This window comes from Poecilia latipinna, unplaced genomic scaffold (genome assembly GCF_001443285.1).
Source record: "Poecilia latipinna isolate Pla-1442-1.1 unplaced genomic scaffold, P_latipinna-1.0 Scaffold151, whole genome shotgun sequence".
Taxonomy (NCBI): domain Eukaryota; kingdom Metazoa; phylum Chordata; class Actinopteri; order Cyprinodontiformes; family Poeciliidae; genus Poecilia; species Poecilia latipinna.
Window position 1 is genome coordinate 127,378 of NW_015112767.1, and position 18,431 is coordinate 145,808.

The window sequence follows — 18,431 nt, forward strand, 5'->3', positions numbered from 1 at the left end:
CCCCCTGTTGCCTTTTTTTTTTTTTTAGGCCAGGGAAAAAAAAAAAAAAAAAAAAAAAAAATCCAATGTTCTGCTTGGCTGCAAGTGTTTTCTTCTGTTCAGCGTCACAGAAAAAAAAAAAAAAAAAACAAGAAGGAACAGGACTTTGTGTGCTTTTTAATTTTTCCTGGCCTCTCTCATTAGCACTGAGGGAGAGGTGTACACAGATCTGGCTGCAATAAATCAGAGCGAGGAACGAGGGACGAGATACGGAAGGTGTGCCCGTGTCTGGACATCCTTCTGTGTGCAGTGTATGCTGTTTGTGCCAGCACTACGCTTCCCTGCACCAACACCATGCTCTCTGTGTCTGGTTAATGATTCATGCTGGGATAAACACTTCCAGGTCATGGCCAGCTTTAGTCCATCTGAGAGATGAGTTCAGTTCAGGTGCCAAGGAACAACTGTGCCGCATGCTGGAAATTTTTAATGCAACGGGAAAGAAACCTAAATGTGGGCTTGGGAAATTTAGCAAACGTGTGAGTATTTAGGAGAGCTTCCTTTTTTTTTTGATGTATGTGTTCATGTGCGACACATACATCCACGCCTTGGTGTCCAACCATCTCAGTCCGAGGGTTTTGTAAGTTTCTGATTGCTCTTGCTATGCAGTTTTACAAGTTTTACACTCCTCTATATATTTTCTTTTTCATTTTTGATGTCTTTCCATTAGCTTTCTATGTCCCACGACTCTTAACTGAACAGAGGTTACACACATTTTACAAACGGAAACAAAATAATGTTGCCCATCGATTGAGAATGATTTGCCATTCTGTCTTTGGTGTATCGGAGAAAACCTCGATGCAACAAATTTCTTAACAGTGATTTCTTTTGGGGGGGGGGTGGCAGACAGTTCCCAAGGCATAAATACTTTTCATGGCACCATAGTGTTAGCTTTGAAACCAAGAAAGAGACTTCTCAAAATATGAACCACAGGACAGCACACAGACGATGTTAGCTTTTAAAGCAGAGTGGGTGGAAATTGGTCTCACTTTCTCTAGAGTCTGATAACTTAAAGTGCCTCAGGTAGAACATCTAAATCAAAAGCAGGATGTATAAAACCAGCTGAGCAAATTTATTCTGTCACTGCTTTAATTTATGTGTGTGAAATTTATAGTCCCAGCATTTTTCCGTTTCTTGCCTTAACATTAAACATGACGTTTTTTTTTGTTTTTTTTGTTTTGTTTTGTTTTTGTTTTTTTTGTGGTGTGTGTGTCACTGTCATTTTTCAAACTGTGACACCAACATTGACAAAACAACTAAGGAACACAAAATGCTACTGACAGCTTAGTGTCATGAGACATATGGTTTCGCCATCAGAAAGCTGAGGGTGAAATGTGTGCAACACTTGCATGTGCGGGAAGTGTGTGCGCGCGTCGCGTCCTGCGAGCCGACATGTCAACATCGATAAATTTCCCGAGCACAAAAAGCCAACATGGCTATCTCTATCATATCCCATTATAGCATGTCAGCTAGGCCGCTTTTAAATCATTATCCACAAACACCGGTGACAATAAGATAGTAGAAGCCCTGGGATGAAAGAACAATCCGTAGCAAGGGCTAATGTTTATTGCACTTCATGCTCAAGTGTCTGGAAGGTCTGATTTTAATGAGAAACTCCTGGGCTTCAATTTTGACATGTGAATCCATTTTCTGACCTCATCTGACACACAATACACCAAGGAACACATGCTATGAAAGCTCTTTTGAGCTCCTTTTGTCCGTCATACAATAGATATTTTTTTTGTTATTATTTTTGTTGCAGATTTATTATCCAATAGAGAGACATCTAAAAAGAAGGATCACAACACAGAGGAGCGGTGATGTGTTAAAATGAGCCATATCGGATAAGATTTATTGAACCGTTTCCTGAGACGAGATAAAATAAACGAAAAACGAAAAAAAAAAAAAAAATCTGCTTTTGTTTTGCTCTGTTGCAAAGTCCTTGAAAGAGTGCCCAAAAATATCCAAAATACCTCGCTATTTACTACAGCGAGGTATTTTTATGGCCTTCTTCCTTCCTTGAAATAAGATTTTGAAAAAGCCTGTTTGAGATGGCAGAGATTGCCAATGAAGTGTCAAGGTGAGGCGTTCGCAGAAACAGTTAAAATATAGCAGGAGGAAAACGGGAAAATTCACTCACTTGTCCACCAGATGAAGGTCGTATGCTCCACATTTGGAAATTGTGGCAAACTTACAAAGAAGCTCACATTTGAGGGCTTGTCTACTTGCATGGTTAATGCCTTTTATTGAAAGCAGACTATATTAAAAAAAAAATCTTTGGGAGTTTGACATCTGATTTGTTATAATCAACAAAGTTGAAAATTTTTCCCATTTACTTTACAGAGAGGAAGTGCTGTGGCCATCGGTTTGCTTATATAGGCATTTCTGGGACACAGCACTTACAAAAACATTCATTTCCTTTAGACCCGTTTACATTTGGCTGGAGCTAAAAGTGAAAATAATTACAAACATGATTTAAATGGACCACTTTTCAGTTAAATTTCAGTTTCAATTTCTTAAGCACTAAAATTTATGAATGAGCAGCTCTTCCAAAATGCACTGCTAGTATTTTTTTTTTTTTTCAGAACATCTTAGATATTTTTATGCATTTCACCATGAGATGAGACAAAGCAAGATGGAACATGCTCATTTTGCAAACAGCATCCAAAAATAAATAAATAAATAAATAAAATAACTGCCTTTACCACTGTTTGAATACAAGCGACTGAAGCAGATGTGTGGAGAAAAACATATTGCACCACCACATTTGCATAGAAACAATGTGAAGCCACAAGCAGTGGTTTATGGTTTCATCATATACCGCTGCTTCTGCCTGTTCAGATCCATATGCTGCATCTTAGAGGATAAATTTAGCCTCATAAACTCCACGTTCAAATTTATTGCAATGATTTTATTATTTCAGTCTCGCATATAAATAGCTTTAAAGAAAAAGCTAAACATGCAACATAGCATAAAATAGAGTTTTATTACTTGACAGTCCAGTAGCAATTTAGCAATAGCATACTCCTCCTGATTTCTATTTTGTTGACACTTTATAAAACTACACAACCCCATTTGAAGATTTCTTAGTTTTCGGTCAGTGATGTCGAATTGTGCAGGAAGCCATGATTCCTTGAGCAGGAAGCTAAAGTTTAGGAATGCCGATTCACGTATTTCAGGCTCTACAGAATCATTAAAACCCGCAAACGCACCAACTGAACGTCAGTATTTTTAAGGTCAACTCCTCCTCAAGCGTTGCTACAAAGCTGAAACCACAGCCTATTAAAGAACATCAGTGACAGACTGCGGCTGTGGCTCTCTTCAGATCTGTTGTTCAAGACCCAACGTTTATTTAAGCCTCTCTTTACAGAGCGCATCAGTGATTAAAAAAAAAATAAAATAAAAAAACTGTCTGCATCTGTTTTTCATAAATCAGTGTTTAATTAGGTGAGATCCTCTGAAAACTGGGCACACCTAGCACAGCTTTACTTAATACATGTTCCAGCTTCACATAAATCAGCCGCCGCTTTAATGTCTCCTGTCGTCATTAGGTGATGTCTCTGCACTTGTCTCTTTTGTCTTCCTCCTCTGCCATCTCTTCTGTTAGATTTCATCTATTACTATTTCATACAGGGTGCTTTATAATGTTGGAGTAGCCCCCTGTAGCTCTACATCTTTTCCTCATTGTTGACCTTTCCTCTCTACATCCATCTCCTCTTGTCCCTTTTTTTTATCTCTCCCATTGCAACTCTCTGCTCTTTCCTGTCTCTCTCTCTCTCTGTTTTCCTGTCGTCACATTTTAACCCTCCTGCCATCCTGAACAGCATCTCTATCTCCTCTAACGTCACTTGGCAGCAGGCACAAGTGCTTGTTACCATTGCGGGCTGGTTTAGCTGCCACGGAGGAGGCAGACCTCACCCAGCTTCCGCGCCCCATCCATCAACCGCCCTGCAGAGCTAGCACACCATCTGACACCGCCTATTCTGTTTTTTTGTTTTTTTTTCCCCCTCCACATCAACACCTTCAGATGGCTGCCACGGTTTTGGAGCAGCAGAAAGAGACGCTAAGGGTCCAAATATTTTACTTTTATTAAAATGGTGGAAAACCTGTAAGATTAAAAGTCACAATATGCCTGTGTGGGACAGAAGAAAAGATTTTAATAAAACAAAAACTTGCTTTCCTGCATTTTATTAATTCATAAAGTGTATTATATGTACTTAGTGCAATTGCAAATCAAGCAGGCTTTTAAAAAGTACAATACTTTATTTTACTCAATTTATTTACATATATAATTTCAAGCTTCTTACATCTAATACTCTCGCTTTAGGGAAAAAAAAAAAAAAAAAAAAAAATCCCAATCAGACATGCTATGGTCCAGAGTTCTTGGTGGTTTTTGTACCTTGCAGTATTTGGATTATTTTTCGCAAACACCCTCAGTTTACTTTGGGTCAAGACATGTTGTTATTGGGAGAAATAACTCTTGGATGTGAGCCACTTACATGTTTAGTTAAAGCTGCACTGCGCCAATCACCCTAAAATTTAAATATTCTTGGGGCTTCTTGGGGATGAATGGGCTAAATTATTTGAAGGAATTCTAATGCAGCGTTTTAGCATCTTTTATTAAACCGACACACATTCTTACTAGAGGGCTGTCAATTTGCTCTGTTTCTTGATAAATACAGAATAGAAAAGAGTCACAATTACCTTGACATTTAAGTCTTAAATGCTTTAGTTTTGAGTTTCCAGACATGTGTTGCTATGAATTTATCCATTATGATATCACCATCAAGAAAATTAATCCTTTTCAGAATAAATCATAAGCCCCAAATTATTCATAACCCTGGAAGATATTTCTAGTAATTGACACAAGATTCCACAAAAAAAATACATAAAATAATGTGAAAGAACAATAGCTTGTGGTTTACTTACTTTTTATCTGGAAAATGCCATGTCAAAAATTATCTACTCGTATCTCAGTTGATCTTTTTTTAATATGAAAGTTATCAAATCTTTCTTCAAATTTGCACGTTTCCACTGCTATCTGGATTATTTATTCACAAATTCACTTCACAAATTCTATAAAAGGTTAAAGTTGACTCTTTGGCAGGGCCTCTTCAGAACATTACTTTTATTTTCTTTCAGAAGAAATAGTTTGGTAGAGTTAAAAGCTTACTTTAAACCAGAATTATCCAGAGGTATTAATGTTATCTGGCCTGTGTGAAATCACAACAATAATGGAGTGAATAAATTGAATTCTTGTTTTATTTGAGTTCTCGTACTTTTTGTTTTGCTGAACACATTACTTTGGCCTGGTTGGACAATTGCATCTACATTTATGGTCATCTTGGCTCCTCTTTGCCTTTCCCTGTAATTTTTAGCAGAGTCATTGTGGTCCCTTTATGTCCCTTTGTTGTTATTTTGCAGTACTTAGGAGTCATCCCAAGTTTCTCTACGGCCTCCATGCGTCTCTTTGAGGTTATTTTCTGCATCTCTTGGCCTGTTTAGTAATCCAATCATGGGTACTGAAAATGAAAAAGTACAGAGGATAGCACAACGGAGCAGAGGGAAATGGGAAACAATTGAGCTCAACAATTACTGAAAGATGGATTTCGAGTGCTGAAAGGTAGAAAGCATGAAAAAAACGTAGGCTTATGAGCTAAATGCCTGTTACTCTGCTGGAAGAGACAGAGTCCATATACCACAGTAATTTTTTTATTCTAACTCCACGTAAAACACTGATCCTCTAGGACATAATTATCAAATATTGGCATAATTATATACTCCACATGTCTGTACAACCTATGAAAACACAATCGATGAGGCATCAACAAATCTCTGAATTAACAAATCCATGTAAGAAATGTAAATGTTCACAGGGGCATTCAGGAACGGTGCTGAATTTGAATCTGCGCTTATTTCTCGTCGCCCAAGATTCCTATTGTTAATTGTATTTGTGAGGTTATGGGAGGACGTCTGCATTCAACTTAGTGTGTGTGTGCGTGTGTGTGTGTGTGTATGTGTGTGTACCAGAACATAACTCCCAGAAACTAAGAAAAGATCAAGGCAATATGTCATTAATGAGACCTAAAAGCCTTGATGTTTTCACAACCTGTGCACTAATTTATTTGGCAGCAAGTACTTAACTTTTAGATTTATGGTGCAGCATCCACAAGAAGCTAATTGGACTGCAAGTGATGTTTTTGACCTACTGTTAGTTAAAGCTTTTTTTTTCATGTTTGCTCACATGAGACAGAACAATTAACACGAGTCAGTGCAGGGGATTGGTGAAAAGGTAAAAAGAACTGAAGATGGATAAGTGTTAATCTTTAGCATGCATTGCCTCACAAAAAGTATTTATGCCACTTCAAATTCCTTGCCTTTCGTCACGTTGCAAAGATTCCTTCACCATAATTTAGTGGGAAACACAAAATACAAAATAGTTGTCGTGTGTAAAGATAAGGATATACGATTTTAAAAAAAATGTTTGTGCAGAGTTAAGATATCATGTTGGCTTATGTTTGGGGTTAGACCCACATTTCAGCCGCACGTCTTGCTACCCCACAGTTTATTTAAACCAGGGTTCTCGAACTCCAGACCTCAAATGCCAGTATCCTGTAACTTTTAGACTTCTCTCTGCTTCAGCAGACCTAGCTCTAACATTAGCTCTTTAGCAGAGCTGTGGAGCTTGAGTGAATGCTAGTGAGGAAGTTTAACCATTTCATTTAAGTGTGGATAACAAGCAACACATCTAAAGGATCCAGGACTCTGGACCCCAAGGAATGCGGCTTGAGATCACTGATCTAAACTCACAATCCATCACATCCTTTTTCCTAGTGTCATTCTACATCTCTATCCACTCCTCTTTGTTCCAGGCTCTGTCTAAGTTGGCTTGGGAAAATCTATTTCCTGAAGACTCCACCTCTGTGTTGCCTCTTCCAAAGTCTTCATCAAAAAGTTTCCTCGGCTGACCAATCATCAAACCCGATCGATCCATCCATCTTTTACCTTCAGCTCTTCATTCAATAAACTTCAAAACTATTGTCAAAAAAAACCATTTCAGATTTTTGCCATGAGGTTTTCAGTCCGATTTACTCTAATCTCCCTTCAGAAATTTGCTAATGAGTAAGTAGAATTAACCGGTGTGTATTTTGGTCAGAGCATGAAATCAGCTGTTCTGTAAAGGTCTTCGAGGTTTGTTGAAGAACATTAGTGGGTAGACAGCAGGACTGTGACCAGAGATCTCAAACTCAAAATACCTAGAGTCTACGTCAGGTCTAGTCAGGACTAGATATATTATATGGTAAAATGGCTAATGGTTAATGACCTGTACTTGTTTAGCGCCTTATCAAGTCCATAGGAACCCAAAGCACTTCACACATAGTCAAAGAGCATCTGTGGCTACACTGACCGCCGCCACAGGACCCTCTGACCACCACCGGTAGGAAAGGCAGGTTTTACCCAATAACACACACATACACAGGCGGACAGAGCGGGTATTGAACCCACAATCCATTGATTGATTCCTACCACCGTCCCCTCCATTGTCCCGGCCTGTGGTATTCCAAACTGTATTTCTAGTGATAAAAGCACAAAGTGCAGTTGCTTCTGAACTTTAAATATGCTTTTGAGCATAACTTTTTTTTCTTATTTTTACTGTAAAGCAAAAGCTATTTGTGGCTTTTACACAAAGCACTGGAAAACTTGCGGAAGGATGGGAGTAATTGTCCCAAACATACATTTTCTCTGCCTCTCCATTCACATCCCTGAACTTGGCTCTGAGCTTAGAAATGCTCTGTTTCTAGCACATTAGGAGCAGTTTCCACATTACTATAAAAGGGTTTGCAAATATTTGGAAAGCAGCTCCGTGTCTCTTCAAGTCTGCAAAACTCTTTCTGCAGCAATGACATCAATGTAATTCTCAACGCTGAATGCCGAGCCCACCTCCGCCAGAGCACTGCTTGCTGAAAAATGGCAAAAGGTTTTGTTTTTTTTTCTGGGAGAGTGAGGACTTCCATAGAACCGAATTTCTGGAAAAGGCTTTGATATTGTCATAAGGTGCTTTGACAAGCAGGCCACAGTCCTGCAGTTCTTCATAGAGCACATACAACTCCTTTGCAATATCAACCACAAAAGCTAAGTCCGTCTTTTGAATCCTTGAGCAGGGGTACTTCCATCCTGCCCTGCACCATGAAGTGAGGCAGCTACATTAGTTTTAATACAATTTTGACTCTGGCAAAAAATAAAAAATAAAATAAAATATATATATATATATATATATATATATATATATATATATATATATATATATATATATATATATATATATATATATATATATATCAATATAAAGTATTGGACAGAGTTCACAGCTCCAACGTTAACCCGTTCTGATTCATGTCTTATTCGAAATAGTATTTTGTAATGGTTGAGTTTTACCACCTCTGTTCAAATTAACATATATGATAGTGATGCTTTCATCAGAAAACAAAACAAAAAATATTGTTTAAAGCAGTCCTGATAGTGACTTTTAAAGAACCACAATGTTGTTCTTTTATTCATGTCAGCAGACAAAATTTTCAGTGAGATAAAATAATGTCTTCTTCAGCTGCTAATCTTTTCCAAAACACAAAGTTTTAAATATGCAAGAGCACAACTGTCAAAACACAAATGGCCTTTGCTGCACAGAGCTTAGTCTGATTTGTACCAATCTAATCACAGATGCATGAAGAAAAGAAAAAAAAAGGCCAGTGACAGACTTTGATCCTGTTAAATAGGCTGTGTAACTGCCACATTTTTATATTTACAACCACACATAAACTCCTCCTCAGAGGTTGAATTTGACATCCAAGTGTTTTTTATTTGGGTTAGAAAAATCGTCAATGCTTCACTGTCCTTGCCAGATGGGCAGAAGATTAACTGTCAGACTGTGATGTGTTTGCAGAGCTGAACAAGCCACTCGGATCACTTTCACACCAACATATTTTTCACTGCTTTCAGCACAGACTGTGCTACGCAAGGGCCTTTTCAGTTCATCAAAAACACAACGCCATTTTATGCAGCAGGGGTATGGCCAAAGAGTCATCATGAAAAATCTGCCGCAATATGAAGTCCTAATTGAAGAAACAACACAATGTGTTTAATGCAAAACTTCACCATGTCTGACAACATAAAACGTGTTAAGAAAACTCTGAGCTACCCAAAGTTTATGTTCGTCAAAGCAAATAATTTTTGCATATTCGCACGTGGTGTTTGAAAGTTATCGATGCTTTTTGAGAATTCATTAAGAAAGTAATAAACGTCTTCTGGTGGGAACAAAAAAAGAAAAAGGATGTTTCAGTTCATAATCGTTTCTTTTACAATTCCTGGCAGACTTTTTATTTTCACAAGGTCAAATCAATCAAAGGTGAAACACATCTTGGTCTCACCTCTGCCATGTGTTCTGGGATTTGTCTGAGGTTGAAGCAGGTGCAGGCAGGATATTGGATCAATAGTAGTTGAAAATGCCAAATAAAACGGAGGTCGTTTATATTTCACTCGATTCTTGTCTTATGTTTTTATTGGGTGCAGTTCAGTTGTGACAATGTAATGTTAGATCTGAGGTCACCTAAGAGGTATCAGAATATTTTTTTCATGCATGGATCCTTATATATATATATATATATATATATATATATACAAATTATTGTTTTTTTTGCTCTTTGTCTCTTTACTGGTGCTTCTGAACCCATAATGAACAGAGAGCTCACTGAATCCTACCTGGTGAATGAAGACCTGAGCTCCTCGAGGGCTCATGAGCAGCACGGCCCGTCGCAGAGTGTCCCGGTACCGGTTCAGCTCCTCCGTGCGCATCGTGTTGAAGAGATCGGTAAACACTCGGCTGATGTTGCGGTCCACCCTCTGCAGGGACACATCCAGGCCGAGCCGAGACGCTTGGTCCATGAAGGTTTGCAGTCCTCGGATATCTGAAGGGAAAACCGACATGGTCAGAACCACAAATAAAAAATAAAAAACTAAAAGAACTGAATACTCTTCAGGCTCTTTAGCCCTGGAGCATAAAACTTACAGATCTTGGTAAGCAGCCTGTGTCTTCAACACACGCAAACAATATTTTTAGGCTTTGTTCCAGGTGCTTGAAGGCAGATTTTGTTCTTTGCACCTGATCTAAAGCATGACAAAACACAACGAGCACTCGTCGCTTTCTGCTTCCCAGCGTTTGCAGAATATGAACCTCCAGGCAGGTGTTGCCATCCCCAGAGAACTTTGTGCATGTGTCTAGTTTTAGTACACATAAAAACCACTCCAAAAACAAAAAAGTCTGCACTCCGCACACAAATCAAAAGTGATGTGCAGCAGAGGGCTCCCGTTAAGCACAGCAGTCCCAGCGGTCACAGAAGGAAGCAGCTGCCCAGCATGTGCCAAGTCATGCTGCATTGTTAATGAGAGCTTAGAAAAATCACTGGATCCTTACTTTTTTGCATCCACTGAATATTTGTTTGTGTCCAACCATGTTGCACCTTTATAAGGGGTGATAAGTCATCCTTTGTAGACAAAGCTTCGAGAATTAAAAAGAACAAAAAAAAAAAAAAAACATACAGTAAACCTAAAAAAAACACTCGGCCCTCCTCCTACTACTCTACAGGAGAAAACTGAACTTTTTATGGTTGAATATTCAGGCAACAAAAGGGGAAAAAAAATCCCCTGATCTAATTGGAGAAGTAAATTATGTTTTTTTCGTGGCTTTTCTTTTGTCAGTACCTTGGGCAAACAAAAGGAGCAACATGATGAAGTACCATCTGAAGCAAACCATAAGAATTAGCTGTGCCGTTTGATTTTTCTTACAACTGATGTATTGCCATTTATCTTTCAGGTAGTAAACAGCTAACGGTTGCTGCTGGACTCTCCTCAGATTACAAATGCTCAAAGAGGAGAACAAAATGTGAAATTAAATCATTCATCATTCTGAAGTGTCAAACTCCTCCAGCAACGTTCTTTGAAATTCTTAAGAAATATGAAAACACAATACTTTCAATTGTCTAAACTGAAGTTGAACACATAGATGAACACATACTATGAATACAAACAGAGAAGTGTGTGCTTTCCTTTGACTACATGTGCAATATTCAGTCCATTGCTTTTCCGTCCTCCGTTTCACATCTTGACCCATAAAATATATATTTTTCGCTTCAAAGTGCGTTGCATTCAAGAGTTACTTAGTAAAACAGCGAGCACAAACAGATAACTTTATCTTGTGCACACGTCATCAGTTGTATTGATATTTTCAAGATGGATATTTAAAGGGAGGGAGAACAGTCAACATTACTAGGATGTAATGCAGAGTGAAAAGGGGAGTCAAATATGAGAGGAGAATGTTAAAATTGTCAGTAAAAATGAATTACAGTACATAACATGGTGTTGAACGTTTTAAAGAAAAAAAGTCAAGATCAAGATGGTGACATTTTAAAATGACTAACATTATTAATAACAGTTAGTATGGCTATATTACTGTAGCAGCAGTCTATGAATTTTCTAGATGGTAAGTATTTTATCGGTCTTCCGACGGGCTGCCAACATTTTTGAATCCCACGTTCCATGACAGATGAGGCCCTAAACTAGATATTAATGAAACATGGTTCTGCCATCCAGTTAGCCTTGCTGCTGAAGCTTCTTGGTGGTCTGCTGCGAAGCACAAAGTGTCACTGTAGAGATCTCTCTCCAGGTATTGCTTTGCAACTGATTGGAAACTTTGAATGTGAAGTTTTCACTCAAACCTGTTATCTTGCATTTTTTTTCTGAATACTAAAGTTCCTTCAAAGAAGGCGAACCTGAGCAGCAAACCTTTCACTACCAGGTTCAGCGCTCATGTTGAAACCAGTTATCAGCATTATCTGAAAAGAAACTATAACCATTTATATTTATACCTATTTGTAACATTTTTGTGGGGAATTTTAATTAGATTTTTATTAAAGTGTTATGATTTAGGTGTGCAAGGTGTGTAAAATCAGTACCATCTTTGTTTTGAATAGCAGCTAAAATTGTGGTCATCTAAAGAAAATCCTTTAAACGGCTTGGGCCAAAGGAAAAACCAGAACAACATAAAAACATTTTGCAATAAGCAAACAAGGATTTTTAACCCCAGAGTTTAGGGTTCCATGTAAACCTACTCCAGGACTTCAATAAAAGATTAACAAGGAATTACAGAATTGATTACTTGTCACAATTAACCAAGCATCATTTTGAGAAACTACCCCTGAAAGTTTTTTTTTATTTTTTATTTTTTTTTATTTTAAAACTCAACCTTTTATTCAACCTCCACTCTCACCTACTCTGTACATCTATCCTTCTGCTTCTTCTGGTTATCTGCTAAACAATAACTCAATCTTTAAAACCTGAGCTTACATAAAATAGCCATGACGATCCTCCAGCATGGTTTTTAGCCTCACATTGAACGTAAAGCAAACTCCCTCATGAATTTGAGAAAAGCAAAAATAACCATATCATGATCAAAAGGATGTTTTTTTTTTCTGTTTTTTCTTCACTGGGCTGTCAAGTAGTGAAAAAAAAGCATAGAAAACATCTTCTGCACCAGCCTGTTTACTCAAGACTTGTGTTGAGCAGTGAAAGCAATCACTGCTATTCTTGCAATGATAGCGTCTGTTAATTATTTTCAATATGGATTTTTTTTTTTTTTGAATATCTGAAATCTAGCAGGCGCAAAGAACAATCAGAACACCCAGAGCAGAGAGAAATTACTCCTTCAGCTTTAATTGCTTATTATTACAGATTTAGCTGTCATGTCAGCACAGGAGTTTAAATTAAATACAATTTTGTGCTGTAAACAGATGAAGCACAAAATATATCTTACTTCATGGTTATGAGATTCATTCATCATATCCATGTGGCAATAAATCTGTTGATCGGGACTTCTGTTGAAGAATATGCCAACAATACTTACATTTGTAATAGCTTATGGGCAGTGATTATACCAACAAATATACATTTTTTTTATTTTTTTATTTTGTTTTTAGCTTTGGAACTTACATACAAGAAAATGAGATCTGTTTAGTGTGATATTTTATCTAGTTTTCACCCTGAATAACACAAATGTGGAAGGAATTGCTATAGAAACAAGATAATCAAAAGAAAGTAATGGATGAGGAAATGGTCAAAAGATAACACTAATCATGCAAAGAAAAAGCTCAGCTAAGAAATAAATGCAAAAAAAAAAAATCATCATGGGTGACTAATACAGTAGCCCCTCTTCTCCTTTGTAATTTTCTGGGTTTTGTCTTGCAAAGGGATATTCATAGAAAATATAAGAAAGAAAACAAGCAACAAATAAAACCAGCTAAGACTGGAAGGAGAGAAAAAAAATCCAAATCAGACAGACATGTGTTTATCTAATCAAACAAAAACAGTAGAACCATGACTCACACTGTAATGAGAGTTTCTTTTGACATCATATTTTCATTACTATCTATATCAATGTCATGACCAATCAATTGAGAAAAAGCATTATGGTGAAAATCCCCTATAAACTTCTGGTACTGTAGGCAATTTGTTTGTCTTGTCACCAGAGACTCACCAATAAACTTCAAAGATCTGATTTTTCCTTCTTAATAAAAAGGAAGACATCTACCATCAAAACAGGTCACTTTGTGTTCTAACTGGATAGAGCTGAAGTGATACCATCAAATATCCGCATGGACGTGTGTCGAGTGCTGCTCTGTTACGACACACAGTGTGGAAGTTATTACATCTTTGTTTTCAATGGCAAGAAGTCAGATTGTGAGGCTTGGCCACACCCACATGCTTTGATGCAGTAAAAAGCTTTTGATAACTTTGATCTCCAATTCCTGAAGATTATACTGCCTCATTTTGAAGTCTCTAAATAGAGAGCTTTAGGAGGAGTTTGCTGAGATAACTGTGTAAAGGAGACAAAATGGCAGTTTTAATCCAAAGTGAGCAGCTTTCTCTGGGGTTGACACATAGCTCCAATGGACTTTTTTTTGTAGGCCTTGACAAGCTAGATGCGTGTTCTGAATGTCATAATCCTAGGTGAAAGCATGGCTTGAGGCTGATTGCTTTAATGGTTTTTAAGGTGTGGAGGAGGAATTGGTGGTGGAGAGAGGAACATTTTGTGCCGATAGTCATTTTTCCATGCCACATACCTTCCAGTTGTGTCGCCCTTCTAAGAAGGTGGTCATGGCATGAAAGCCCACAAATATCAACCTGCTTATTGACATCATATCTTGTTTCCATCATGTTACACTTTTTCTATGGAATGCCATCTACCTTTCTATCATCACCTTTGAGGATGACCAAACATTTATATTTTTTGGCTGAGAAGTTGATGCTGCTCTGATAAATTAAGAAGCTTTTCAAGTGTTTATATTTCAAAACAGAACCAAATGAAATGCATTTTCTATCCCCTACTGGACTCAATTGGACCATTACTCTTTCCTGAACCCAGTTTTATTTCTGTATCAACTGGACTGGCTTAAGGATGGCCAGCAGTGCCCCCTTTTGGATGGCAGGCAAAATACAACACTGAAAGAAGGTGTAAGCAGAGGTTATTAATTCATCAAATAGAACAAATTTTAATAAAAAATAACAACATTAATCGACAATTAATCTTAAGTTGATTACTTGGTATTTTGCAAGTAATCAATGGATAAGAGCCTCGGGTCACCTCTTTAAAAAAGGACAAAAGGCTTAAGCATTGTTTTCATTCAGTGGCTGAGACATTTCAAGATGTGATGATATCTTTTAATATCATTATTCTTTTTTACTGGTATCAGAGAGAGCAAAGCAGGCCAACAAAAAACAAGTTTCTCATCATCTAAGCAGTTCTTTAAGAACATTTTCATTTGAAAAACTGATACATTGTAGAACTAAAAAATCTTTGTTGCCATTACCTCTAATTATCCATTTTTCTAAAAGACTTTAGTTACCATATCAACATTTTCTGAACATATATGGCTTTTTCTGCAACTCCTTCAGTTATAATGCTCTTCTTGTCCTTTAGTTCAATAAAAAAAAGTCACTTTTGAATTAAAACAATTGTAATCTAGTATTGATTGCTGTGTAAATATTAAAGACATAAGTATTTTAGGTTGTGAGAGGAAAGAGTAATTCAAGTAATACAATTTTATTGACAGAAATTGAAATAGTTCAACATTAATCATTTTATTTTCTAACATTTCTGTATCCTAAGCAGAAACTCAGGATACAGCATTTTCCTTTTTTTTTTATTACGTGCTTGCACATCATTGTATCTGTGCAACTAACAGACAGAAAAAAAGAAAATCTGCAGAAGAAAAATGTGCTTTTACACCTGCCAGATACTGTGAACAATAAAGCTGCAGTTTAATATCTATTGATCTATTGCACTGTCTACAGTGGTGGGCAAGACAAGTCTAGACTGGGATGTTATTGTGGCGAGGACAGAAACATAATACTATAATAATAATAATTTAGAGGATATTAAAGCTCGGCTCAAACTAAAGCCGGTATATTTAGGTTGAAAATTAACAACAATACTATTATGTAAACTTTTCTGCTTGTTAAAAAATGCAACTTTAAAAGGGAATTTCAGAACAAGTACACTTTTAAAAGAGTGTTCCTTGAACACGCCCGTCTCCCACACTATAATTTACATTAAAAAAGTTTTTTTATTTGGTCAAGAAGTAAAATCAATGTCAAACAGGGTTTAGTTTAAAGAAAAAATCTTTACATTTTATTAAGAATTTTTTCTTAGTAATCAGTCGTAAAATCTTTATTAGCATTACACCAAAAAACTTCACTTATTCTTGCTAAAATAAAGCAACAACAACTGACATACAGAATTTATTTGTGCAAGTGACAAAACGGGAAAATTCAGTGCTAGTAGGAAATTTAATTTAAGTTTGGTTTGTTTGAATCCATTTAGCAGGCCTACGACTTTTAAAGAGGGCAGAATATTCATGAACTGTATGTTGTTTAAAGTATTTTAAAGGAATAGATAGAAAAGTAAAAGAGTTAAATATTTATTTTCACTAAATGTCAAATTGATGTATTGATGCACTACGCTGAGTGAAATATGTTGAGCCTTTATTTCTTATAATTTGGATAATTGTAGTTTACAGGGAATAAAAATGAAAAATTCAAAGGCAGAAAAATGACTATTACATATAAACTATTTAATAAAGAATTTAAACGTATACCTACTATCTAATGGGCATATTACAGTCATGGTATAAAGTCTATTTACAGCCATGAGGACGACTGCTGACTTAACAGATGTCCAGAAGACAATTATTGACACCCTACACAAGGAGGGTAATCCCAAAAGGTCACTGTGCATCTGATGCTGCCAATAAAAAAAGCAGATTGCACACAGAGTGCTGTATAAAGCTGATAAAAAAAATTAAAAAAAAAAACTGATGGGAAGGAAAATGTGTTGTCATAAAAAGTTAATCAGCAAAAGGGCTAAGAATGCTTCGAAGTCATAACCCACAGACAAATCCTATTCACAAATGACACATGTTGCATTTTTTGTGTTAAACCACTTCTGAACCAGAGACTGGTGTGTTGCCCAGTCCTCTTTTCAGATGAAAGTAAAGTTTGCATTTTATTCTAAAGTCAAGGGTCCCAGAGTCTGGAGGAACAGTGCAGAGGCAAATAATTGAAGTTCAGTTTGCAGTCCCCAGTCAGAGATGTTCCAAAAGCTGGCTTAATGGTGTTCCTGTGCTTGGTTCATTAGCAAGCTAGTTTGACCTGAATTCATCAGGGTATTATCAAGAGGAAGGTGATCAGACCCAACAATGTAGATGACCTGAAGATTGCTATCAAAACAATCTGGGCTTTCACTACACCTCAGCAGTATCACATGCTGATCACATCAATGCCACGGTGCACTGATGCAGTAATTCATGCAAATGGTGGCCCAAACAAGTATTGATGCGTAGAAATGAACATACTTTTCAGAAGCCTAACATTTATGTTTGTAATGTGATTTTTTTAATGATCTTATGTAATATTCTAGTTTTCGGTAACACTGAATCTCAGAGTTGTACGCCTATACCTTCCAAAAATCAGGCAAATTGCAAAAATAATACATTTATGGAAGCGTTAATTTACTCTGGTGTGACCTCCCACATCACTTTCCAAATTGCCAACTTCCACATTTCATTGAACAGACTTGCTATAAACCCAGCATGAGATCCCTTTATGTTTGTCTTTGCTCAGAACCTGGCTGTTATAATAAATGCGTGTTTTACATCAGGAACCACCTCCTACTTGGGACCAAAAGCAGTTTAATCAATCTTAAACCTATTACCAGCCTAATTCTCTCCTCCTCTAAGAAATAGGCAGTCACCACAGGGAGGACAGAGACAGATGCTATGCAGCTGCTCTGCAGTCATTGGGTAACTTGACCAACCTGCCAAGAAGCCTGCTGATGCTCAAGAAAATTAAGCGTCGTTTAAGACTTACTACATTTGTGCTTCTTTTCCTGTAATAAATTCCAATGCAATTTTGCACATGCTTTTGTCTCGGTTTTCCCCATCACCACATAATCAATAGCTAACTTCCTCCTCAATATCCATCCGCGAGTGCAAGACACCTAAGAAAACATTAGAAAGATGTAGAGAGCGATCCTGGAGCTTTGAAGCAAGAGCCTTGAACCATTTTAACAACTCTGCAACATGATCCTTAAGTACGTCACTTCCTTGACTTAAATTGTAACGTCGATATATATTTATTTAGGGCGTTGGGGGCGTGGGGAGGAAAAGCAACAACGATAAAACCGACTCCCCATTGTTGTGTAAGCTCATTGAGCGCCCTGCAGGACCTCTGGGAGTCTAGACCCAGGATGTTTATTGGTAGTGAAACCTTTGTTGCAACTGGGTTCAACATTCTAGACTTTAATGGTCAAAAATGTTTAGTTGAGTGGTCAAAATGTCCAAAGTCAATGTATAAAAAAAACCCTTCAAATCTAAGTGTTTATTACTATAGCTCGGTCTAAACAATTGAATAATATTAAGAGGATGAAAATTCAATTAAACTCAGTTTTTAACCTGCTATCAATCTTTTTTTAAATTTACTTAGGAGAGGGATAATGTTCTTCCATAACATTTCACAAAGTTGGATCTTACCGAGGAGGGGCAATATCTCTAAACTGTCCAGAGTCCTCAGTTATTCCCTATATTTCTTCTCCTCCTCTTACGCCGCTGATTTCCAGGATCCACTGCCCTCTTTTGTGTGTTTCCCAGCTGCCACACACCTGACTTGAATAAATGGGTAATTAACAGGCTTCTTCAACACATGATGGCATGCTGAGGAGCTAATGCAAAAGCTATATCAGGTGTCCCAGAGCAGGGACGCATCTAAAACATGACAGACAGGGAGCCCTGAGG

General features: G+C 37.2%; 1 protein-coding gene across 2 annotated transcripts in view; it reads right to left on the minus strand.

Annotated features, from left to right (window-relative positions):
- LOC106945576 (glutamate receptor ionotropic, delta-1) overlaps positions 1–18,431 on the minus strand; it is a 349,094-nt gene that overhangs the window by 75,259 nt on the left and 255,404 nt on the right. For both annotated transcript variants that reach the window (XM_015029358.1, XM_015029359.1), the window contains one exon: positions 9,793–9,998. In XM_015029358.1, the coding sequence (XP_014884844.1) occupies positions 9,793–9,998 (206 nt within the window). The remainder of the gene's footprint in view (positions 1–9,792; positions 9,999–18,431) is intronic.